This window comes from Ovis aries, chromosome 17 (genome assembly GCF_016772045.2).
Source record: "Ovis aries strain OAR_USU_Benz2616 breed Rambouillet chromosome 17, ARS-UI_Ramb_v3.0, whole genome shotgun sequence".
Classification (NCBI taxonomy): Eukaryota; Metazoa; Chordata; class Mammalia; order Artiodactyla; family Bovidae; genus Ovis; species Ovis aries.
Genome location: NC_056070.1, coordinates 54306913 through 54333524, shown reverse-complemented (window position 1 = coordinate 54333524; position 26612 = coordinate 54306913). Strand labels below are relative to the sequence as shown.

General features: G+C 41.7%; 1 protein-coding gene across 15 annotated transcripts in view; it reads left to right on the top strand.

Annotated features, from left to right (window-relative positions):
- Positions 1-26612, top strand: part of ANAPC7 (anaphase promoting complex subunit 7) — a 58303-nt gene that overhangs the window by 6966 nt on the left and 24725 nt on the right. For 7 of the 15 annotated variants that reach the window (XR_003585541.3, XR_003585542.3, XR_009597017.1 and 4 more), the window contains 10 exons: positions 884-1003; positions 4126-4237; positions 4510-4663; positions 5328-5470; positions 7050-7167; positions 7753-7949; positions 10158-10382; positions 11019-11169; positions 12832-13639; positions 16192-16292. Coding sequence is in view for 3 of the 15 variants with exons in the window: in XM_004017360.4 (XP_004017409.2) it covers positions 884-1003; positions 4126-4237; positions 4510-4663; positions 5328-5470; positions 7050-7167; positions 7753-7949; positions 10158-10382; positions 11019-11169; positions 12832-13021 (1410 nt within the window). In the remaining 12 variants the exon portion in view is untranslated. Of the gene's footprint in view, positions 1-883; positions 1004-2473; positions 2514-2577; positions 2737-3038; positions 3909-4125; positions 4238-4509; positions 4664-5327; positions 5471-7049; positions 7168-7752; positions 7950-10157; positions 10383-11018; positions 11170-12831; positions 13671-16191; positions 16293-26612 lie in introns of those variants that run through there. The other 8 variants (XR_009597022.1, XR_009597023.1, XR_009597021.1 and 5 more) reach the window with 7 other exon arrangements.

Sequence of the window (26612 nt, the reverse complement as noted above, 5' to 3'; positions counted from 1 at the left end):
CAATTTACATTTAAAAGGAATATCAGAATGAACTGAAGTGAAATTATAAATCATGTTCTGTATTTTTCCACTAAAAAAAAAGACAGAGTAATATAATTGCTTTTTTTTTTAGTGCCTGTACATTTTTTTCTTGTTTTATTTCTCTTTATGTAGAGCCTTTGTTCTTTGTTACTAAAGAGCTGATTGCCAGGAGTTGTTTTCTGACCCTGAAGTCATGTGTATTATCCACACAGAATAATTCATAGAAGTAACTTTTGGGGGGCATTCAGTATGCTAAGCCCTATGCTTATTTAATCTTGAAGGAGTTTTTTAAAAATTGAGATACAGTTTACAACATAATTTTCACAGTTCAGGGGTTTTAGTATTTTCACAGAATTGTGCAACCACCACCACTAATTCCAGAAGGTTTACATCCCTCTAGAAAAGCCTTGTTATCTCTCTAGTCCCTGGAAATCACTGACCTTTCTGCCTCTGTGGGTTCACCTATTCTGGACCTTTTATATATGGAATCATGCAGTGTGTGGCCTTTTGTGGCTGGCTGCTTTTACTTAGTATGTTTTCAAGGTTGATCCATATTATGGCACATAATAAAGAAGCAGTTGTGTATTCCTTTTTGTTGCAGAATAATATTCCATCGTGTGGATGTGCCATATTTTAACTGTTCATTAGTTGGTGGGCATTTGTGTTGTTTCTGCTTTTTATCATTAATGATGCTGTGAACATTTGTGTGCAGGTTTTTGTGTGGACATAGGTTTTCAGTTTTCTTGGCTTGTGTACACAGAAGCAGAATTACTGGGTCATATGGTAATCATGTTTAACATTTTGAAGAACTGCCATACTTCTGAAGTAATATTTTGAAGAGATGTTTTCATTTCCTCTTAAGTGTCTTCCATCTGAAATTGAAGTAAAATACAAAATGGCTGAATGTTATACAATGCTAAAACAAGATAAAGATGCCATTGCTATACTTGATGGGATCCCTTCAAGACAAAGAACTCCCAAAGTAAGTTGAATTAACAATTTGGTTACATACTTTTCTCTTCCCCTGTCCTTCCAGCTGTCTTCCTCTGTGTTTTCAGGGACTACATCTGAACATTTTACAAACCTTGTCTCTTATTCCCACTTTGTTCCCCTGTTCTCCTTATTTAGAGAGAGGAGTGGCTTTCTTATAAGACCCTGAAAATGCTGCCGAGGAAAATGGTAGCTGGAGAGTACAACGTGTGTTTAATTATTTTGTTTTTCTTATTGTAGGAAACATGATTTGAATATATTTCCAGGTAGCAACAGTACTTTTTAAGAATCTCATTTTTTGCATTCCGTAGGTATGCCCATTTGATAATGTGTATTCCTTTTATTTTCAGAATTAAAACTTCAAGATTCTTTGTACGTGTTTGTGTGTAGGATATTATTTGTGTTTTATTTGGCAACAATAGTATATAGCACACCTCCAACTGAGATCAGAAGATCTAGTCTCTTGCCTTTGCGTTTAGGGCATACAGGCAGTGTGTGGTGAGCTTGGGCAAGTTAAAAATCTGGCTTTACTTTTTTCCTTGTTGAGGATGATAATACTTTCTCTGGTATAAACTAAGTTCATGTATGTGAGAATACTTTTTAAAGTATTATTCTATAAGGAGTATTAGGCATCTGAATACAGGTTTTCTTGAAGTCCAGTTTAGAAGAACAATGAAAATCTTAGCTCTTTGGAGTGAAGTCACATCATTATTTAATATTCTAACACATACTTTCATGTCACCTACCTTCCTCTCTTCATTGAAAAACTGTGCAGTGTAGTTAACGATAGGAACTTTTGCACATCTTCCCTGCCATTAAAAGAAAAGGAATTATAAGCAGTAGGGACCAGGTGTATTTAGTGTTTTTTCACCCAAGTGTTACTGAGTTTTAAAAGTAATCACACTTGATGAGAACATGTTTAAGCATCTTCTCATGTTGAAGATTTATTTAATATTTTCTGAATTTTAAAAATTAAGCTATTTCTTCATATTTTATGGTGATAATTGTTATTTAAAACATTTGTAAGTATATTATAGACTAACCTATCTCACAATAAGCTGGACACTGTATACTTAATTATATTCTGGTACGCTATGAAAGTCTTACCCTAAGAGTAATTTTTTTGTATATATGAAGGGTGTCTTCGTTTGGAAAATGCTGCTTTGATTGTAAGCTTTGAAGGATACCTATTCCTTATCTTATTGGAAACATTCCATAATTTCTTCTTAATGACTTGAGGGAGTTTGGGGGCATTTTTAAAAATGAGTAATGGCCAAGCACGTGAGCCTTGTGGTATCCAACACTTTGGTGTTTACAGCTGTCATTTTAGGAAGAGCTAGAGGAGTCCACATACATTAGGAGTACATATCCTTCATAGAGCTGTTGTAGCCAGGAGCAAACAAAGATGTGTGCCTCCAACATAAACCTATAATATTTACAGTTTTTCTTTCTTGTCCGTTAGGGAGTTAACTGGCTTCTCAGTCTGTGTAAAGGACAAGGAAGTGAGTCAAAATACGTCTAAATGAACGTCTGTTAATGTATGGTAAACACCGCCACACATTCTTCACATTTTAAAGGAAAATTCCAGTGTGAGATTATCATGTCGTGGAAAATCTTCAGCTTTTAAGAGAAACATACCAAGAAACAATTTGTCACTCAGTTTTTAGAAAATGATGACTGCTTATATTTATAACTGGTGGAATGCAACTTAAATGATGTCCCCAAGTAAGGATCTATTTTTAAAAGGAATTGACTTTCTAACTAGGTGTAGTTCTCAAAATTCAAAGTGTCAGGTAGTTTAAAGGGAATTTTTAATATTTGTTGAGATAGAAGGCCCGTCAGTCATAGTTCATTAATAACAAGCAGTCAAGAAAGGATTTTAAATTTAATTCTTTTATTTTTTTCAAGTATTGACACCACTACTGGAGTTTTCCTTTAAGTACCTTTTTTTTTTTTTTTTTTTTTGCATTTCAACATAGCCTAAAATGAAAAATCTGAGGCCAAATAAAAAATAGTTTAATTTCTAGTATTTCATTATTTCATTGAATCGGTATGGATTAATGTCATACTAGATTGTTTTATATACTGTGAGTTCATAACTGGAACAGATGTTTTTCATCTTCAGAGTAATTTTTTGAGTAAATATCTGGCATACCAAGCTACAGATAATTGAAGAGATTGGGGATTGGCTCTTTTTCTTTTGTGCCCTTGTGTTGACTGCTTTCTTAGATTAATGATCTGGCAAACATTGTGTTCCATTTAAGATCTATTAATTTTAAATTGGAATATTGTGTACTCTTTGTACTATGAAGATCATTTATCTCTTCTCTGTAACATCTGTATTCTTTGGAACTTTTAGGTTTTCTCAAATTTTCCCTGTTGCATTTTTAGGAAGTTGTCTTGCCCCCACCTCTTGCCCCCAAACTGAGTTACACATTTGAGTTGTGCTAAAAATGCATTCACTAGATTTAAATAATAAAGCTAATCTCTGGATCATTGTCACCTCTGGAGATCAGTTAGAGTTTGATTTTTGTAGCATTTTTTTGAGTCAGACAATACCTGTGAGTCAAAGCTTTAAGCATTAGAAAAGCCAAGAGTCTAGCTGCTAGACTAATTGTCAGAGAGGAGCCAAATGTGTTACTTCTGTGTCCATCATTTCCTTTTTGGGGAAAATTCATCTGATCTTTTTGAGCTAGCTTTGTTAAGACTTCCTCACTTTCTTATACTGTGATATTAAGCGTAAAAAGTAAAATATGTAAACAAACATTTTTAACATAGTTCATCTTCTGTTTTAAAAATCAAGGTAATTAAAATTCTGTAACATTTCTCAAATGAATGTTACTTCCATTTCCAGAGGCAGCATCTTTGGTCCAGATATTATTGGGCCTTTTGGTTGGGTAAGTGTGAGGAATTTGGGAGGTAATGGGAGGACATAGAAAAGCAAAGGTAGTAATTTCCTCTTTGTTTGAAGAGTGGGGTTGCACTTTGTTTCCACAGGGCCTTGGGTAGATTTTTCAGTAAAAAGTAGAATAGCTAATAATGAAAATCAGAACTTGTTGATGGTAAGATTTTATTTTTAAATACTTACCTTATTATCTTTTGTTTTCACTGCAGATAAACATGATGTTGGCAAACCTGTACAAGAAGGCTGGTCAGGAGCGACCTTCAGTCACCAGCTATAAGGAAGTGCTGAGGCAGTGCCCATTAGCCCTTGATGCGATTCTAGGTAAGGTCATTCTTCCCCTAGTTTCATGGAGTGTTCACTCTCTTTTAAGATAGTGATTCTTAATCTTGGCTGTACGTTAGAATAATTTAGGTTACGACTGCTGTGTATTCTTTCACTGCTGAAAAAATACTGTAGTTGTTCTATCATATGCATCTTGCTTAAAATAGGGAAAGGGTTGCCTTACAGCCTAGGAAAAGTGTAGCCTATTGCTTCTTGCATTGTAGAAGGATGCTGTGCCTCACCTTCTTTCTCCTACTTTTCTGTTGGATTAGGTTTGCTGTCTCTTTCTGTAAAAGGTGCAGAGGTGGCGTCAATGACAATGAATGTGATCCAGACTGTGCCTAACTTGGATTGGCTTTCTGTGTGGATCAAAGCCTATGCTTTTGTGCATGTTGGTGACAATTCGAGAGCAATCAATACCATTTGGTGAGAACCACAAAGTTAATTGAATATTCTTGGGACCCTTATATGGAAATTGATGTATCTAAATTAACAAAATGGAAAAATGAGGTGCTTGTCTCTTGTTGTTAAAGCCTGTTGTCCCTGGGCTTTGTTAATCTCTTAATGTACTCAGTGGCCCCAGATGTAATAATCTTTGTTAAATGTAAACTTGGCCCAAGTTTAACTCTGTGTATCATACTTGAAAGAACATCTTTCTGGATGTCCTAGAAGCATAGTTTTGGCACCATCTGACCTGGGTTGCCTCAGTACTGGGGTTTTTCTTCTAGTTAGGTAAAGTCCAAGGTCATCAGAGTGGGATTTGTATTAGGGTTGAGTAATAAATAGCTGTTACTTTGAATGATATTATATTTAACACTATACAGTATATATTATCTTCTGAAAAACTGCAACCAGAAAGTTCTTTCTAGGTAATGAGAGAGATTTCTGCTTTGTTCTGTGTATTTACTATCCTATCTTTTATAACTTTAAGTTATAAGCTCAGAATTAAGAAAATTAGTTATATGGTTTGTTTTTGAAGTCTTTCATTATGAAAAATCTTACATAAAATAGTACCCTTATGCCCATCACCCAGATTCAACAACTAAGAGACTTAAGATATATTTTAAGATTCATGTTTAATATTTTGAAGTTCACTAGAGAAAAAGTCCTTGTTGAGAGATAACGTGGACCTACTGGGAAGCTTAGCAGATCTGTACTTCAGAGCTGGTGACAATAAAAACTCTGTCCTCAAGTTTGAACAGGCACAGATGTTGGATCCGTATCTGATAAAAGGTAATTCATTCTTGGGACAGGATGGAGGTGACTGTACAGGGTCAAATCAGAAGATAGGGAGAAGATGTAGCATGGTCTTCTGATAACAGCTTTTCATAAAATATATTAGAGTAGCCTTTTTTTTAAGATCCTGACAATGTCTCTTAACACTGGGTAATTCCATTTTGAGCAGTTGTTTTTGCTTGGATTTAAGTATCATATCCCCACAGATCATTACTTGACTTTTTTTCTTTGGGGAGGGATCACAGCCCTTTCTTAGGGTTTATAAGTTTATGATGTGTCTGACTGAGAATTTGGATGGCATCCCCAGAATCATAATATCCTTTTAGGGAATTTAGGTTCACTATGTCCTTAAATTTAGTTTAAAAAGGAGTAAGTGAACAGATATTAAGAAAGTGATGATTAAAAGAAGTAATTAGAACTGAACATCAATTTTTAAAAAGTCACTGATGTAAAAGAAGATTGGTGCTAAAGAGGTAAGCCACAGGTCCACAGAGATAGCATGGACCTACTGGGAAGCTCAGCAGATCTGTACTTCCAAAGGATGGCTGTCTGGTGACTGGCAGTGAGTGAAGGAAATGTGTGCAGCAATAGTGATGGGAAAAAACGTTGCGTAAATAGGCAGAAGTCTGCTTGCAAAGGCCCAAAAATGGCCATCAGAAAAATACGGCCTTGTGACAATAAACAGTTTTGTAGACTCTTAGGCCACAAGAATGACAGGGCAGGGAGGGGACCTTCACAAGCATGTAGATAGGGAAACAGATTCAAAAAGATGAATTTGTTTGCTCAGAGTCCCTCCTGCCCAGTGTTACTCCTCTTTACCAAACTGCCTGTGCCCATGGTGAAAATGGCGTTTTAGAAGTACTAGCCTGACAGTAGTCAGCTGCTTAAGATTGAAAGCTCAGACCCGAGTCCAGAAACCAGCAGGGAATGTTGCAGTAATTTGGTTTAAGAGACATTTTCTTGAGCATCTGTAAGGAATGGAGGGGAATGGTGGTAAGAGATGGGTGACAGTGAGCGAAGGCCTTTTTTTTTCTTTTCTTTTAATAGAACATAAGCGAGAATAAAGGGGATAGGGTGGGGGGAGGGCAGGGGGATGAACTTAAATGAAATAGACTCCAGAAAGAACTGGATGGCTTTTTCTAGAATAGACTAGCTTTTTTCTGAGACTAACTGGCATATTAAGTGTATACTCCTGATTGTGTCTAGACTTCTTGGAAGAGAGAACTTAATTTGATGCTTTTTTGGGGCCTTTTCTGGTTATGTGTTAGGATAACTATGGCTGTATTATCATGCCACAGGATGTAGGGACAAATAGTTCCTGAAAATTACAGGCTTTCAAATTGTGAGGTAGGTCCTTCTACTCCTTTGCTTTTTATTTTTATTTATTTATTTTTACTTTTGTATGTGTTTTGTCTTTTTAATAGTCATTCTGTAGGAAAATGGGAATGCTGGTGGGAGGAGCTTATGATATTGGAGAGGGCTCAGACCCTGCAGAAGCCCTTGTGTGAGCTCTGATGAAGGTTGTAGCTCTGTTAGAAAAGACCCCTGCTGCTTTAATGAGCCTCTTCCTCTGTAGGAATGGATGTGTATGGCTACCTCCTGGCACGAGAAGGGCGGCTGGAGGATGTGGAGAACCTTGGCTGCCGCCTTTTTAATATTTCTGACCAACATGCAGAACCCTGGGTGGTCTCTGGGTATGTTTATGCATTCCCTTTTCTCCCTAGTTTTAATAGATTCTTTAGGAAATTGTGGTTTCACCTAAGTAGAATATAGATTTGAAAGCACTGGTTTAAAGAATAATCAGACTTGAATTCAAGTCATGGTCTGTCTGTGACTCTGGATGCATCATTTCTCTGAGTCTGTTTTCTCATTTGGAAAGTGAGGATCCTACCCCTGCTATGTGGGGTAAGTGTTTACTGAGTGGACACCTCACGCTCAGCTCTGGACCCGCTCATGGGAAGCCATCAGTGAGCAGGCCAGGAGCTGTGCTGCCCTGTTACTGACCTGGCTTAACAAATTCTCTGAATGTCTCTGATCTGATAACATGTACAGATCATCAGATTCTTTTTTGTAATTTTCCCTTCCATATCAAGAGTTTACTCTTAAAAATAAATATTCAGTAGATTTTTGTTGTTCTGTTGTTTTTCACTAATACCTTATGCTAAAGTTTTAAGGGGTTTGTAGTAAGGATCATGTAGAAGGCTGTCTCTTTGATTTTTCCTTTTGAATGAAGTTTATTTATGGTCTGCTTTCAGATAACTTTGATTGTTTTCCTCCAGGTGTCACAGCTTCTACAGCAAACGCTATTCTCGAGCCCTCTATTTAGGAGCCAAGGCCATTCAGCTGAACAGTAACAGTGTTCAAGCTTTGCTACTTAAGGGAGCAGCTCTTAGAAACATGGGCAGAGTACAGGAAGCAATAATCCACTTTCGGGAGGCTATACGTCTTGCACCTTGTCGCTTAGATTGTTATGAAGGTAAGATAATTATAGATGGTGTGGAGCTATAGATGTGGCACTCAGATAGAAGGTTTTGTTGGGCCAGCAATTTCCAAACTGTGTTGCACATTGGAGTCCTCTGTGGATACTCTTAAAAATCTTGATGCTAGGTCATTTCAGTACTGTGTAAGTCAGAATATTTGCTGTTGGGCTAGAGGCGTCAGTGCTTTTTTATGATCACAGGTAATGCCAACATGTAGACATATTTGCAAACCACTTCATTAGGCATTACACATTTATTTAGGGCTGGACTTTTCACTCCATACTTTCGTAATTCATTTTTCTTATTTTTTTGTTTCGGGTATAGTTTTGGTGTTTTTTTGATCTGTTTTGTTTCTCAGATGTGGCTCACTTGTTAATGTGATCTCTCTGTGCTGGATTGGTTGGTATGTCTTTATTGTTCCGTGTTTTTTTTACAGTTGTCTTACCTTGGGCCACTACTCATAGGATAACTCTACATCCATATGTCAGTGTTGGTTGTGGGAACTGGTCAGTTCATTGTGACCTCCAGAGGAGGCCTCATCAGGGTCAAGCTTTGTTTTGTGACATACTATTTTAGGTTCATGTGAACTGACCCTAGGAGTTCAAAGCTGTGCCAGCTTCAGCAGCATTTGGTGACTCAGTCACAGACATTAAAATAGATCTTACAAAATGCAGTTCCTCCAAAGCATATTTTTATAAGAATTTAAAAATAGACCCAGGAGTCTAGGAGTGATTTGCTCTTAACAGAAAGATGAGTTCAAATTTGAGAAATAAAAATTACAATTTGGGGACTTCCCTGGTGGTCCAGTGGTTAAGACTCTGCATCCGCTCTGCCAATGCAGGGGGTGTGGGTTCGATCCCTGGTCAGGGAACTAGGATTCCACATGCCTTGCAGCATGGCCAAAAGACTAAAAAAAGAGAGAAAATTGGAAGTTGGAGTGAAAAACAAATCTGCTTAGATACCCAGAGATCTATGCCTTTTTTGGATTTGTTCTTAAAGAAACTGCAGCAAGCCACGCTTTTGGTTTCTGATTAAATTCTTGATCCTAAAACTGTAGTTTCCTTATCCTCCAATTGTTTTTATCACACTAATTCCCTTCTGCTGTGTGCCTGTCTCACAAGAGCCCAGGAATGCAGTCGAGTATCTCCATTACCCAGATGAGTGGTTGGACACAGGATAGTTGAGTTTTTCCCTAGTTGGCCTGTGAAGCTTTATGAGATGACTTCACTCAAGCTCCCATTTGGAGATTTGGATCAGGGTGACTTGGTAATGCCCTCCGATGGGCATTTAACATTTCCCTTTGAATTTCCTATGGGGCTTTAGCAGGAAAGTAAAACTATTCAAGTAGTTACAAACAACCATATTCCAAAGTCCACCGTGTTGCCCTTAAGAGTTAGGTAATTTCTAGTTAAATAACTGTAGTGTGTGGTAGAATGTGCACAAATGTTATAAATGCCACTAGGGTGGAGGAGTGTATATAGAGAAAATCTGCCAGGGAGTGTGTGGGTTTGGGGTTTAAGCTGTTTTTCTGTTTTGATGAGTGCTTTGTACCAAAGAGTACTTCCTCTGTTCTCTTCGATTTCTTGGCATGAAGATTTGAGAGTTGACTCTTGAAATGTCCCCATGGAGCATCAGCCTCTTGCTGTGGGTGTAAAGGCAGAGCTGCCAGTCTCAGTGTGTTTGATCTCTGTGATAAGCCCTTTTCATCCAGTTTAGGGAAACCCTAGGTTGCCCCCTGTTTCCTTCAGTTTTTAGAGGTGAACAGTAGGAACCCTCCCCCTTAAATTTAGGACTAAAGGTGACTGAGCAGTGCTGGAAATTAACAGCTTGTTAAAAGGCAGCAAGACCTTGGGTTCTGTTGGAAACCTCATCTTTTCTCAGTATCAATTAATGAGTAGTCACATTTGTTCCTCTAACAGTCAGCTGAGCTGGCTACATGCTTTGGTTTACTTATGCATATCTGTTTCCTTCACTAAAGGTGTCTTTGTACTACAGGCTTTTTCCACATTCATCAAGTGCTCTTGGGGAGAGCACCTCTTAGCTGTTTCATTAACCTGCCCTTCAGTCTGATCTCACCATCAGAGTCTTCCCCTGACCTGCCTGTTGTTTGAAACTTTGAAGGTTTGCCGTTTGGAAGGCTGTCAGAATGGAAGCATGGCTTGGAATGGTAATGTGGTTGAATTTTCTGTGTTATATTTTTTCAGGTCTCATCGAATGTTACTTAGCCTCCAACAGTATTCGTGAAGCAATGGTAATGGCTAACAATGTTTACAAAACTCTAGGAGCAAATGCACAGACCCTTACCCTTTTAGCCACTGTTTGTCTTGAAGACCCAGTGACACAGGAGAAAGCCAAAACCTTATTAGATAAAGCCCTGACCCAAAGGCCGGATTACATTAAGGCTGTGGTGAAAAAGGCAGAATTACTTAGTAAGTATCTTGCTTACTTCCCTGTTCCTAGTTAATTGTGCAAAACCTGAGTCCAGTTGAATTCTCTAGTCCCAGTTGGTTACAGATGACCAAACAGGTGTGTGCTTTTGCAGTAGGTCTGAGCCTATTTGAATTGGTTTGTATTTAGCACAACCAAACTTAATTGGCTTAGACCTTCTTGGATTGACAGTGAATTACTTATAGAGTGGCTCAAGCCAGCTATACTTGGTTAGTACCTATTCAGCTCACTTTGTCCTGAACTAATTTGGGCCGAATACAACTGGTTTTAACCCATCATGATTCTCCTGTGACTTCCCTTTCAGCCTTGGTTTTTTTTAAATCCTGGTTTGTGAGTAACTGAGTTTGAGCTAGTTTGGCAAATAAAATCCATTTTGGCTTTTTATATGAACTTTGGTTAAGAATAAGTTTTTAAAACTCAGAACTCAAACTGCTGACTTCCTGATGGAATAGGGATTCAAATGAGCTTGTTCTTATTTCCTGCCACACCAGTTTCTCTTGCTGTCTATAAATAGATATTTGGATTGTAATCATTTTTGTGGTTATATGTATATGACTTGCAGTGGGAATATATTTTGAAATGTGTAAGTAGGAAAATGAGGGTCTTTTTCTTTTCAGGCAGAGAACAGAAATACGAAGATGGAATTGCTTTGTTGAGGAACGCACTAGCTAATCAGAGTGACTGTGTCCTGCATCGGATCCTAGGAGATTTCCTTGTAGCTGTCAATGAGTATCAGGAAGCAATGGACCAGTATAGTATAGCACTAAGGTAGGCACTTAGCCTCCCATGGGGGGAAGCTCACGAGGGGTAGAAGAGGCAGGGATCAGTGTAACAGGAGTTCTGGAGACACACACACTATGTGCCCACAGTTGAAAACAGTAACAATAGTGATGATAGTGTTTGTTAATTTATGACTTCTGAAGTCTTAAGTGATATTAACAACATTAAAGAACTGTTTCACTCATTACCAGCCACACCACTACAACATCTGTTTTCATTTGTGTAGATCATCTTCTTGGCCTTGCCAACACATATACATATTTTTATAGGGTTATACGTAGTATATATTTTATATTCTGCTTTTTCAAATCAGCATATTGTAAGTACTTTCCCATGTTTCTATCTACTGTAGTAGTTAAGAACTTAAGCTCTGAAGAATACTACCTTTACCACCTGTTATCTTGGGAAGTTACTAACAAATTTCCTTGTCTATATCTACCTTATTAGGTATTGAATGATTAAATGAGGATTAAATGATTATTTCATGTAAAGCTCTTAGCACTGTGCCTGGTACATAGTAAATACTAAATAAATAGTGGTGTTCTTACTGCTTAATACAGAAGTGATTTCTTTGAGGATTGTCTGTGTGTCTATAAAGTTATGGTGAAGGCCTGTCTTTAATGGAGTCTGATCATATCCATTCACTTGTTCAGCAGTTGAGCACCACTCATGTGCTGGCATCTCAGTAACCACTGGGGATGCTGTGATTCCGGGAGCTCACAGTCTCAGATGTGCAGGCTAATAGATACCATGTGCTAAGTGCTTTCAAAGCAATCTCTAGAAGGCAAGGTGGGAGTGCAGCGGGTGGGAATCCATGGGTGTGGGTGAGAGCTGTATGGAAGGTTTCAGATCATCTATAGTTACATAAGTAGGAACAGGATTCCAACGTGGGTTTCATCTGCTTTTTGAAAGCCCAGAAGCAAATAAATGAGAAAATAAAATAAAACATAGAGGTGGGATTCGCTAGAGATTAGACACCAGCTGGCCTTAGTGATGGTCACAAAGGCAAGCGGAAAGATTGTTTAGGAACCAAGTAAATAAATGTTCTGGACCCTCTGAACTTTGAGGGTTTGGACATGTGTGATACTCCTAGCTCCTACAGCCAAATGCCCAGGTAGGGGTAACTTGGGGTCCTGGGGTCTAACCTAGGAGTTGACAAATCTGGGTCATGGTAAGCATGATGCTTTTGGATGCCTTCTGAAATGCTGATATGCTTAATTATGTTGTAAGAACATGGAACAATTTTAACGCACAGAAAAATAAGTATTTTTTGTAACCTTGTAACTTAGAAATCCCATACTCTTAAATTATATTTGAATTTTTCTGTTAATGATTGTTTGCTGCTTTTTCATTTATCTAGTATCTTCCTCTGGCAGAATGCTAGGGGTTTTAGGTGTGAAAAAATTTAAGAACTATATGGAGAAAATTCAAATTGAGAATTCTAAAACTTAGGACAAGACGCCTTTTTCACTTCTAGTGGTGGACTCCCTCAATCCTGCCTATGGAACTGGAGTTGTTTGGAGAGGCCAGGCGTTAGCAGATTCTCTGTGACTGGGTGGTCATTTCACTGCCGTACCAGGGAGATGACACATCAGCCAGCAAGAAGCAAGGCAGAGATTCAGGCCTCTCCTCTGTTTTGTTGTCCCCTAGTTTGGACCCCAATGACCAGAAGTCTCTAGAGGGGATGCAGAAGATGGAGAAGGAGGAGAGTCCCACGGATGCCACTCAGGAGGAGGATGTGGACGACATGGAAGGGAGTGGGGAAGAAGGGGACCTGGAGGGCAGCGACAGTGAGGCGGCCCAGTGGGCTGACCAGGAGCAGTGGTTCGGCATGCAGTGAGGCAGGCAGCAGCTCCGAGGCCACACTGGCCTGCCCTGCTCTGAGCACTTCCGTGGACTGAAGGAACCCGTAGGAGCCTGCTCTCTGGGAGGACAATGATTCAGCATGTGATTGCAGCAGGGGTCCCTGCCCCTTACTCCATATTTCTAGTAGTGACTTCATTTTTAAAAACTGAGCCTAACCAACCCTGCGTCCTCCCCTGCTCCTGCCAGGGAGGACCAAGTGAGTGCTCTGAGAGGCCCATGGACGTGTCGGGGCTTCTGGGACAGAGTGCTTTTTGTTTCAAAATCTGAAAGCTCGAGGACTAGACAGTGTTTTGTCTGTGATACTGTGGATGGGTTTAAAGGGGCGACCTGTCGTCCAGAGCAAGAGTCATCTCCCGGCGGCAGCATGGGCTGGCCCTTTCAGAGAGGGTTTCCTGTCCCAGAAATCATCATCCTGAGTTGTCCAAACTTCCCTAGTAACCTTGCTTCCTTCTGCAATGTTAGTAATGCCTTAAGCTGACAGTTGCTGTTTTGCAGAACAGTTTTCCGATTTGCTAACCTGGTAACTTGCCTATGAGCCTGGGCTGAGTCTGAGAAACGTGTGACCGAGAGCATGAACAGAAGCGCAGTTGGGGTAATTAATAAAACTGTTTTTTGTACAGTAATGGTGTTGGGTTGATCAGAATGGAAGCCCTTTATAGATTCTTTTTTTGGTCTCTTGTTTACAGTGCATTGATTCAGCCATAGAATTATTTGCCATAAATAGACTCCCTTTCTTCCCAGAGTGTGGGAGCCAGAAGGATTGGGAACCTCAGGTATACTGAGCTGGTTCATCTATTAGCGTTTTCAGTTGGTAAATTCCTGGGAAGAGTCTGGCTGGATTTTAGATTGATTTTGCCAGTCTCTGTCAGGGGTGCTGAGGTCGATGTCTGATTTCAGCATTCTTTTGTGGGATCAGCAGGGGTCTCCTTCCTGGGCTTGTGTGTTGGGAGACTACCCACCCTCTCCTCCTCGTTTAAAATGTGATGCTTTTAGAGGTCAAGGTAGTGAGGGGTGGTGCAGCTAATCTCAAATTCTTATTAACATTAGTCAAAGGTAGTACTAAGTATGATTTGACATAAATGGGAAGTTCTGTCTTAAACAGAACTATTGTACGTGTCTAGATGGCACCCCATTCCAGTACTCTTGCCTGGAAAATCCCATAGACAGAGGAGCCTGGTAGGCTGCGGTCCATGGGGTCGCGAAGGGTTGGACACGACTGAGCAACTTCCCTTTCCCTTTTCACTTTCGTGCATTGGGGAAGGGAATGGCAACCCACTCCAGTGTTCTTGCCTGGAGAATCCCAGGGACGGGGGAGCCTGGTGGGCTGCCGGCTGTGGGGTCACACAGAGTCAGACACCACTGAAGTGACTTAGCAGCAGCAGCAGCAGCAGCAGCAGGGTACAGTAGTTTAGGAGCTCAGAACATTTGGTTACTGCAATTTAAAGTGGGCAAAAAGTTACTGTTAAAGTATCAGTATGAGAACAAAAGCTTGAGTAGCATCATTTGACAGAGCAGTTTTTAAAGAGCCCAGCAGGCAGTTGGAGTCACGCCAGGTGAATGTGAGGCCCAGGAAAGAAACTGCAGGCTCATGTCCTTCCTCAGCTTGCCATGAGCAGCCAGTGCTTTGAGAGAAAAGGTGAAACCTCTTCTGGGGAGGAAGCCCAGCCCTACCCTCCTGATCTGTTTCTGCATGTCAGGCTCATCACCGGGAACCCTGAGATTCTCTCAGGATCAGAATGTGCCCTGGAACCCAGGCCTGTACATTGCCTTCAGTCATCAGCTTCACAAAGTTCCTCCCCTTTCATCTCTGCTTGGAGCCCCTGGATTAGTCTGGCCTGTCCACCCCAGGCCCCTCCACCCCAGCAATACCCTGTGCTGGACTCCTCAGGCCCTTCATGCCTGCAGCTCCAGTATATCCATCACACACAGTGTTGGGTTGACAAGACCGTATTTTTAGAGCACCTGACATAGGATTGAAAACACCCTTGGTCCACTTCAGAGAATGGAAAGAGTTTCACTTGGCATGAAGCTCTCTCTGCCACTGTTGCTTGCTCTCCTAAACAAAAAGCCTTACGAGAGTGAGGAGCCCGAGGAAGCAGGGGCCGAATCAGGCCGCTCAGCTCCGACTGTCTCACTGAGCCACCTGCGGGAGGCCAAGCAGCCTGCTAAGGGATGGCCTTCCATGTGCCTGCAGTCTCCTGCTGCTGTCAGGATCTCCACACAGCCAGCATGGCGATGTTTTAACCTGATGTGTGGTGTTCCTCCTGGTGTCTTCCAGATTGTTTGAAGCACGTTTGGAGCAGGCGGGGCTGGGTTCTTACTCTCACCTCATTTCAACTCACCTGTCAGTGCTCTGGGTCAGGGGCCAGGTTGTTAGCCCACACACTCTGGGCTCCCTTTATCTACCCCTGGACTGAGGACTGAATAATCCTGTGAGGAGTTCAGCATTGTCCCCATTATGAACATCATCGTTATCACGAGGGTAATGGAAATTCTAGAATGCCAGTTCTTTTCAGGGGATTGGTGGACTCACCCTGAAACCTTGCGCTTCTCTCCTGGAGGTCCCACTGAGCAGGGAGGCAGGGTCCCAAGGAAGGGTGTTCCGTGCCCCTGGGCTTGGGCCATCTTGGGTCACTTCTGGACTCCTGCCGTGTGCCAGGAATCGGGCAGATGTGGTCCCTGCAGGACTGTGTCAGGTGCTCTCCTTGCCAGCCTTGTTAGAGGCCACATGCCTGGCTCTGAATTCTTCCTCAGAGAATGAGGCCAGCTTTTGCCTGAATTTGTAATTCTGGAACTTGATTATGTGTCTCAGTGATTCAGATTTATGGGCTCAACACCAAATCTTAATCCAAGTCTGGGACCTGGACCGAAGAGTCTGCATCTTCAATCTCATCCCAGTTTACTATTCTGATGCAGGTGTTCCTGTCCAAATACTGAGAAACTTGGGAGAAGGGAGTTAGAGGGCCCCAGAAGCTACTGGCCTGACTTTAGAGGGCCCCTGGGGGCCCCACCATGTAGTTGCTTGTGGGTAGGGGCACCTCCCATAACCAGGTCTCTGGAGCCCATGCCTGGGCCTGCTTCCTAACCCAGAAGCTGTGGGCACTGCGTGCCGCGTAGTGACTACATTATCTCTGCCGACAACAGGCGGTGAAGCCTGACTCAAGAAGAACCTCACCTCTGCCTCTGGGGACAGCAGCCACAACCAGGCCTGCCAGGAATCCCTGGCACTGGGAGGGCCTATTGAGGTAAGTGCCTTACTAAGGTTTTCCATTTCCCCCAGGAGCCTCCCTGCCCTGGGGTAGTGGAGTGGGGTACCAGTCATGGGCCACAGAGGGCAGGCTTCTATTGTCTAGAAGTTCTGACCTGCCCTGCCTACACCTTTGGGGCCTGGGTGTGTGCAGGATATCAGTTGCCGCCACAGAACATGTTACTTATTTCACAAACTACAGAGTACCAGCAACACCAAGAAAAGCCAGAAGATAACGTCAGTCTCCTTAGCAGCCATTAGAAGAAAACAGTTTAAAAATAACCACATACCCTCATGCATTGCTGCTAGGAATATAATACAGATGCTAGGGAAAACAGTCTGACTGTTTTTCAAAAATTAAAAGCATTTACTGCATGAGCCAGCAATTCCATTTCTCCTGGTGTATTCCAAAAGAATTGATACAGCATCTCAAACATTGCATACACACATTCATAGCAACACTATTCACAATGAAAATAACCCAAGTGTCCATTGTTATATGAATAGAATAACAAAACATAGTATATTTTGTTACTCAATGTTAAAAAGGAAGGAAGTCCTGCCACATGGTAAAACATGGATAAACCTTAAGGACATTATTCTAAGTGAAATAAGCCGGCTGCTAAAGGACAGTAGAATGATTCTGTTTGTTTGAGATCCCTAGAAGAGTCAGATTAATCGAGACAGTGGTGCCTGCCAGGGCCTAGAGGAAGACTGAATGGGGAGTTTAATGAGTATGTTTGGAATGTTGAGAAAACTCAAGATGGATGATGGTTGTATAACAAACTAGTTAAAAATGGTTAAAAAAAAAATACATATATCTAAAAAATGGCCTATAATTCTGCCATTCAGATAACCCTATTAACACGTGTTTGTAATGTATTATGTGTTACATAAATGTACACTTGGTTAAAAGTTCAGAGAGAAAGGTATAAAATTAGAAATACATCTGCTTCCCAGTCTCTACTGAATCCCAGTGTCTCCACAATAATTTTCCAGTACTACATTTAGAAAAATGGTTCTGAGCTTTACCTAATGATAGGAGTATGGAAGTTAAACTGGTCATACTGTAAACACAGAAATTGCCAGCATTATCACTCTGCTCTTCCTTGTCTTAACAGTTCCAAGAATCCCATCTGTTCCTGAACCACGTCTGTAACCCTTCTGTGGTTTATAGACACCTGGTTCCAGCTTTGTTTGTAATTATTACAGTCCACACTGTCATGAGTGCAATTGTGCAGTAGTTTGAACATTCTTTGGTTTTGCCTTTCTTTGGGATTGGAATGAAAGCTGACCTTTTCCAGTCCTGTAGCCACTGCTGAGTTTTCTAAAATTGCTGGCACATTGAGTGCAGCACTTTAGCAGCAGCATCTTTTAGGATTGAAATAGCTCAGCCAGAATTCAGCCATCATCACTATTAGCTTTGTTTGTGGTAATACTTCCTAAGGACCACTTGACTTCACATTCCAGGATGTCTGTCTCTAGGTGAGTGGCCACACCATCATGGTTATCCAGGTCATTAAGACCTTCTTCATGTAGTTCTGTATATTCTTGTCACCATCATCTTTTCTGCTGTTTCTGTCTTATATTATACTCGTCTTTGTATGAAATGTTCCCTTGGTATCTCGAATTTTCTTGAGGAGATCTCTGGTCATCTATTCTATTGTTTTCCTCTATTTCTTTGCATTTCCTCTACTTCTTTGCACTTAAGGCTTTCTTATCTTTGCTTGCTGTTCTCTGAAACTCTGCATTCGGTTGGGTATATCTTTCCCTTTCTCCTTTGCTTTTTGCTTCTCTTCTCAGCTATTTGTAAGGCCTCCTCAGACAACCACTTTGCCGCCTTGCATTTCTTTTTCTTGGGGATGGTTTTGGTCACCACCTCCCATACAACACTATGAACCTCCATCCATAGTTCTTCAGGCACTCTGTCTACCAGAGCTAATCCCTTGAATCTATTCATCACTTCCACTGTATAATCATAAGGGATTTGAACGTGTCTTGATGTAATATGCCAAAGACTTGAAGAGACCAAGTCCTTGTAGTGAAATTTCTGGTCTCAGAGTATGTGCATATAAGGCTTTCAGAGATGCTGTCAGATTGCACTCCAGCAATAGATGGGAGTGCTTATTTCCTGAACCCTCACCAACACTTGATGGTGTCATCGAGTGGCTTTGGTTTTTTACTGGTCTCGGGCTGATGAAAGCTGGATCATGTTGCTGTGCGGTTTCTTGAGCGCTCATCTGGCCTGAGGTGTGAGGCAAGCCCTGTCTGTTCTTGTGTTATCACACCTTCACCTCACACTCGTGAGGCTTCATCACTAAATTAACCGCATTTCATAGATGAGCAAACAGTCTTCATCTGTCCAGGATTTCTTACCCTAGAGTTTCTGTGTGTTTTTGACTGTGATCTCTAGCTGTTAGGAGAAAATTGACTCTAAGCATTTCTTGCTGTCCATCCAGGCTTACTGGATTTAAGAGCTGCCAAACTGTCTGGCAGGGATGGTACCATCACAATGCAGCTCTCACTGGCCACTTAAATCTTCCAGGGCCTGTCTCTTTATGTAAACAACACTGGTGACCTCCTTTGTGCTCACAACTTTTTCCTTCTTTGGGTAAATTCCCAGGAGGGGGATTTCAGAGTGAAAGGATACAGTGATCTTTTTTTTGAACTTTCGGGGAGGCTAACTAGCTGGACTTCTTTCTGTGAAGTGAATCTGTAAGCTAAGGCCAGCCCTGCAGCCTCCCTGTCTCGGGTTGGTGTGTCCCAGCTGCCCCAGTCTGCCTCAGGAGTCCATCCATGGGCTGCAAGTTAGGGGTGAACCAGTAACTTCCCAGTCTCTGGAACTCCCATCTTACTTCCCTTTGCTGGAGTGGTAGCTTATGGGGGACTCTGGTGAGGTCTGCTGAGGCCTTTGGATTGGGACCCCTTCCCCCATGAGACAGATGTTGCTGGCTCTGGGTTGGAGGGTATTTCCTGGACTGAGGTTGTATCTCTACTTTAGGACTGAGGGAGATTGCTTGACAAGGCTTATTGTGTGTGTGTGTGGGGGGGGGGGAGATGGTGATTGTTGGCTACTTGTGTCCTCCCTCAGTCTCCATCCTTTCATTGCCTCCTCGGAGGAATTCCACTCTCCCTAGTAGGAAGCCTGAGCCTCTCAAAGGGAGGCTGTCTCCCTGCCACCAGGAAGAAGGCTCAGGTCAATGGCTGTGTGGCCCTTAATCTCTCAGGGGGTCAGGACCCCTCTCTGGATTGTCTGGTGTGTGGGGTTTTGTGGTAGGGCTGTTAGCATTGGAGTCTTGGAGTGGGTCTTGTGGGAGAAGACTGGCCTCCCAAGGCTAAATTTTGGTCCTTTTGGGGTCAGCATTCCTGTGGACGTGAGCCTTTGCCTTCTGGCTCACAGTCTGTGCCCCTTTGGTGCAAGGTCAACAGATTTGTCCTGAGCTCTCAGTGCTAGGTCTAGTCCTATGTAGATCTGTGGCCCTGGGGAAATTATTTTTAATTTTTGGATCATCATCCGCTTATGACTCCAGTCCACTCTCCTCACTGGCCTATCTCCCTTGTCAATCCCCAGGGACAGTGAGGATTCTGTCCAGGAATTGAGAAGGAATGGTAGCAAGCAGGAACCTTTCCTGAGAGAGGCCTCTGTCCTTCAGCCTGGGAGGTACCCAGACTGAAGCCCCGTCCTTGATGGACTAAAACAAGCTGATCCCCAAAGCCCCCACAGGTCCCCACTGCTCCCCAGTCCATGCTGCTGCTTTGCTTAGCTTGATACTGTTTGACAGGAAGGGACAGAGATGACCTCCATCTGGAGCTACTCTAGCCAGCCGTGTGCTGATCAGGCAGGCAGCTTCTGTCAGCTTAGGGGAGGCCCAGGGGGAGCCACCTCAGAGGACAAGGCCGTGTGAAGACCCCTAACCAGATCTTGGAGAGCAGCTTCCCATGAAGAAGAATTGTGCCAGGGCACTAGGGCCAGAGCCTGCCCAGGGCCAGGTAAAGATTTCCTTTTTAAATAAGCATAAAAAATTTAAAATATAGCATACATATAGAGGAAAAGATGTAGAAACATATATGCATACTTTAACCAGGATAAGAACAGTCTCAGAAGACTCCTTGTGCTCAAACCTGATCAGATCCCATTCTCTCCCTCCTCCTGCCCTCTTCTTCCCACTAGCCCTGCCAGAGGTAACCACTATTCCATATCTTGTTTTTGTACTATACTTTCTGACCCTAGAAGTTCTGTGAACCTTGAACAAAAAGCTCATTTTTCTCACCTGTAATAAAAATTGTTTCTATTTTCAGTTTTATCAAGTTTCTGTCCTAAATAACATTTATTTGCTACTCTGGAACTTAAAGTCATGTTTTAATATTTTGCCGTGATACATTTACTTAACATTTTTTAAGTTGATTCATATTAATACTCCTATAAATTCATATTTTAATAGACTTTTTTTTAGAACAGTGTTAGATTTGTAGAGAAATTGAGTAGGTAGTACAGAGAAGTCCCATATACCCTGCACACAGTTTTCCCTTCTAAAAATCTTAGCTTTTTTTTTGGTGGTTGTGTGGTCTCTAAGTCATGTCCAATTCTTTGCAGCTCTGTAACTGCAGCATGCCAGGCTTCCCTGTCCTTCACTAGCTGCCAGAGTTTGCTCAAATTCATACCCATTGAGTCAGTGATGCTTTCTAACCATCTTATCCTCTCCTGCCCCCTTTTGCGTTCAGTCTTTCCCAGCATTGAGGTTTTTTCCAATGAGTCAGCTCTCAAATATTATAGCTTCAGGTTCAGAATCAGTCCTTCCAGTGAATATTCAGGCTTGACTTCCTTTAGGATCGACTGGTTTGATCTCCTTGCAGTCCAACGCACTCTCAAGAGTCTTCTCCAGCAGCACAGTTCAAAAGCATCGGCTCTTCAGCACTCAGCCTTCTTTATGGTCCAGCTCTCACACCGCACAGGACACAGAGTACAGGATGTGCTCCCTGCACTCAATTGTGTCTGACTTTGTGACCCCTGGGCTGTGGCCCGCCAGGCTCCTCTGTCCGTGGGATTTTCCAGGCAAGAATACTGGAGTGGGTTGCCATCCACAGGATCTTCCCCACCCAGGGACTGAGGCAGTGTCTTTGCCACTGAGCCACCTGGGAAGTCCATTGTGTAGGATACTGTGTTCACTTTCATTGCTATCTAGTATCCACTGTGTGCAGCTAACACTCCCATATCAATTCTGCCAGTGATGGATTCTGCCATTTTGGTTATTTCTAGTTTTTTTCTGCACTGCTGCTTTGTTATATTTTCATATGTAATTCTGTGCATAAAAGCATGGAGTTGTATAGAGTTACACTCAGAGATAGAATTGATATATGTAGGGTATGTGCATGTTTGCTTTTACCAGATATGGTAAAAAGTGTTTTCCAAGAAGTTGTACAAATTCCTGAGCACACCTGCAGCCCTTTGTCCCAGTTCCTCACTGGCATTTGATATTGTCAAACCGTAATTTTCTCCTGGAAGTAGGATGATGTGATTTTAATTTACAAGTTTCTGGTTTTTTTTTAATATGTTTATTTTTGGCTGTGCTGGGCCTTCATTGCTGCACTCGGGTTTTTCAGATGCAATGAGCAGGGCTATGCTCTTGTTGAGGTGCTCGGCCTTCCCGTTGTGGTGGCTTCTCTTACTGTACAGCACGGGCTCTGGAGCGCTGGCTCAGTAGTTATGGTACTCGGGCTTAGTTGCCCTGTGGGCATGTGGGATCTTAGTTCCCAAACTAAGGATAGAATCCACATCCCTTGTATTGGCAAACAGATTCTTAACTATTGGACCACCAGGGAATTCTCACAAGTTTCTGTAACAAGGTTGGCCATCATTTCATACACTTAGGAATTATTTGTGCTTCCTCTTCTTTGAAAGTTTTTTTGACCTATTGTTCTATTGCATTGTTTATATGTTTCACAGACTTTCTTTCTGAAAAATATTCTAGATACAGTTCAGAATATTCGGTGCATTTGCATCTTCTTCCAGTGTGTGACTTGCCTTTTCATTCTCTTTAATAGTATGTTTTGACTAACAGAGGTTCTTTATTTTAATGTGCTTGAATTCACCGCTGTTTCTTTCTTCAAGATTGTGTTTTATTTCTCTCTATGTGTCTGCTGTTGGTCGGTTTTCTCCAGTCATAGTCTGCAGTTTGCCAGATCTCAGTTCCCTGACCAGGGACTGAACCTGGGCCATGGCAGTGGAAGTCCCGAGCCCTAACCAGCAGGCCACCAGGGGACTCTCTGGTTCTATTTCCTAATTCTTATGAAGTCTTTCCTCATCACAAGGTCAGAGATACAGTCTCCAGTATACACAGTGCAAGATAGAGATCCAGTTTTATTGATTTTTGAAAATTTATGTTTAAATGTGGATAACCACATATTATTTAAACATTACTTGTTTTCCCACTGATCTATAATGCCAGTTGGGTTGCAGATCAGATGTTCACAGAGGAGCACCTGTTTTTAAGATCTCTTTTCCATACCATTGGTCAGTTTTTCTATCCCAGCGCCTATACCTCACTGTCTTAATTTTACTGCAGCTTTATAAAAAGTATTGATATTTGGAAGAGCATGACCTCCTGATCTTATTCTTAGCAGTGTTCTGGCTATTCTTAGTTCTTTGTATTTCCATGAAATTTTTAAAATTTAATTTTTATTTTTTTGACAACAAAAACATTTTCTATTGGGGTATAGCCGACTAAAAACCTTGTGATAGTTTCAGATGAACAGTGAAGGGACTCCTCCATACATATACATGTATCCATTCCATTAAATTGTTAATATTAGATGGTCTGATATATTTCTTAAGTTAGATTCATAATTTTCAAAAGGGTGTGAGGTGAAACTTCCCCATCTTCTTTCTTCTAATTCCCTTCTCAGAAGCAATCTCTAAAATCACTGCAGATGGTGATTGCAGCCATGAAATTAAAAGACACTTGCTTCTTGGAAGGAAAGTTATGACCAACCTAGATAGCATATTCAAAAGCAGAGACATTACTTTGCCAGCAAAGGTCTGTCTAGTCAAGGCTATGGTTTTTCCAGTGGTCGTGTATGGATGTGAGAATTGGGCTGTGAAGAAAGCTGAGCTCCAAAGAATTGATACTTTTGAACTGTGGTGTTGGAGAAGACTCTTGGGAGTCCCTTGGACTGCAAGGAGATCAGTCCTGGGTGCTCACTGGAAGAACTGGTGCTAAAGCTGAAACTCCAATACTTTGGCCACCTCATGCAAAGAGTTGACTCATTGGAAAAGACTCTGATGCTGGGAGGGATTGGGGGCAGGAGGAGAAGGGGACGACCAAGGATGAGATGGCTGGATGGCATCACCGACTCAATGGACATGAGTTTGAGTGAACTCTGGAAGTTGGTGATGGACAGGGAGGCCTGGCGTGCTGCGGTTCATGGCGTCGCAAAGTCAGACATCACTGAGAGACTGAACTGAACTGAACTATTAACTAAAGTCCTTAGTTTACTCAGGTTTCCTTAGTTTCCCTGTTTCTATCCCAGGGTCCCATTCAGGATACTGTGCTGGATTTAGTCATCATGTGTTCATAGGCTTCTCTTGGCTGTGAAAGTTTCTCAGACTTTCCTTGTTTTTGATGACCTCAATAGTTTTGAGGAGCATTGGTCAGGGATTTTACAGAATGTCTTTTGGGACTTGTCAGATGTTTTCGCTTTGACTAGACTGAGGTTATGTGTTTTGGGAGAAAGACCACATGCCATTTTCTTCATATCAAAGATACATGCTCTCAAGATGACATCACTTAGCTTAGGTAGTGTCTGCCAGCTTTCTCTACTGAGTTACTCTCTCCCCTGTCTACATTGTGTGTACTCTGGAATGAAGTCACTATTTGATTTAAGCGCATGCTCAACAGATGGGGAGTTATGCTTCACCTCCTTGATGGCAGGTTTTCTATAGAAACTACCTGGACTTCTTGTACATGGGAGATTTCCATTTTTTCCCCACTTATTTATATCAATACAAACTTATGGATATTTCATACTTTGGGTTATAATCCAATACCACTTTGTTGTTCCAATTGTTCTGGCTTTGGCCATTCAAAGCTTCTTCACTTGGCTTCTATGTCCCTTTGATATAACTTCATCTTTGATCATTGTTTTTGAACACTTCCTTACTATCTCGTACTCCAGTGTTCTCCAGGCACTTGTTCATTTTCTGCCTCAGTCTTAGCATCAGCTATTTCAGGAGCTTCAGGATCAGTCCTTTCAATGAATATTCAGGACTGATTTCCCTTAGGATTGACTGGTTTGATCTCCTTGCAGTCCAAGGGACTCTAAAGTAGTCTTCTCCAACACCACAGTTCAAAAGCATCAGTTCTTTGGCATCAGCTTTCTTTATGGTCCAACTCTCAGATCTGTACGTGACTAATGGAAAAACCATAGCTTTGACTAGAGGGACCTTTGTCAGCAAAGTAATGTCACTACTTTTTAATATGCTATATGCGATCTAGGTTTGTCATAGCTTTTCTTCCAAGGAGTGTCTTTTAATTTCATGTCTGCAGTTACCGTCTGCAGTGATTCTGGAGCCCAAGAAATAACATCTGCCAGTTTCCATTTTCCCCCCATCTAATAGCCATGAAGTAATGGGACCAGATCCATGATCTTAGTTTTTTGAATGTTGAGTTTTAAGCCAGCTTTTTCACTCTCCTCTTTCACCTTCCTTAAGAGTGTCTTTAGTTCCTCTTTGGTTTCTGTCATTAGAGTGGTGGTATCTATGTATCTGAGGTTGTTGAATATTTCTCCCAGCAATCTTGATTCCAGCTTGTGATTCATCTAGCTTGGCATTATGCATGATGTACCCTGCATATAAGCCGGTGACAATGCCTTGACATAATCCTTTCTCAATCTTGAACCAGTCCATTGTTCCATGTCCAGTTCTGTTGCTTCTCGACTTGCATACAGGTTTCTCAGGAGTCAGATAAGTTGTTCTGGTATTCCCGTATTTTTAAGGAGTTTCCACAAGTTGTTGTGATCCACACAGTCAAAGGCTTTTGCATGGTCAGTGAAGTAGATGTTTTTCTGGAATTCCCTTGCTTTTTCTATGATCCAACAAATGTTGGCAATTTGAGCTCCAGTTCCTCTGCCTTTTCTAAATTCAGCTTGTACCTCTGAAAGTTTTGGTTCACTTAATGTTGAAGCCTAGCTTGAAGGATTTTGAGCATTTTGAGAATATTAAGTCTCCATGTTTTTCTTTTGCTGCCCCCCCCCACCCCCTTATAGTTGATTTCTAGTCTCATAGCACTGTGGGTCAGAAGAGACACTTGCTATGCTTTTGGTTTTCTTAAATTTTGGGGCTTCCTTGGTGGCTCAGATGGTAAAGAATCTGCCTGCAATGTGGGAGACTGGGTTTGATCCCTAGGTTGGGAAGGTCCCCTGAAGAAGGGAACAGCTACCCACTCCAGTATTCTTGCCTGGAGAATCCCATGGACAGAGGAGCCTGATGGGCTACAGTCCATGGGGTTGCAAAGTTCGACATGATTTACCAGCAACCCTTGGTTTATTACTCTATCCTGGAGAATGTTCAGTATGTACTTGTGTGTATTTTGCTGCTTTTGGGTGGGATGCTTGTATATATGGGAGCAACCCAAGTACCCATCAGTAGATAAATGTATCAAGATATGGAATATAACAATGGAAAATTACTCAGCCATAAGAATGAAATTTTGCTATTTGCAACAACATGGATGGACCTGCACTTAAATATTCATTGGGCAAACAGTGTATACTGGATATCATTCCTTGTTGACTCATAGATCTAACCCTGGGTTTTCTGAAGGCTGTGTAATATTCCATGGTTAACAGCTAACTTGTTTACTGATGGGCATGCAGGTTATTTCCAATCTTTTGCTATCAATAGTGTAGCAGGATTGTGTCTGTGAACACGTGGGAGGATTTCACCAAAGTGAAGTGCTTGGTTAAAGGGTATGGATGTTTAAAATTGTCATTGAGCGTGTACTTGTTATGTTGCTTCAGTTGTGTCCAACTCTTTGTGACCCTATGAACTGTAGCCCACCAGGTGTTCTATCCATGGGATTCTGCAGGCAAGAATCCTGGAGTGGGCTGCCATGTCCTCCTCCAGATCTTCCCAACTCAGGGGTCGAACCTGCATTTCTTACGTCTCCTGCGTTGGCAGGCAGGTTCTTTCCCACTAGTACCACCTGGGAAGCCCTTAAAAATGTCATAGATATTGTCAAACTGCCCTCCGGATGTTGAGCCAACTTCTATTTTTACCATCAGCATGAGCTGCTTCCTAATGGCAGCTGCAGAAGAGAGAACA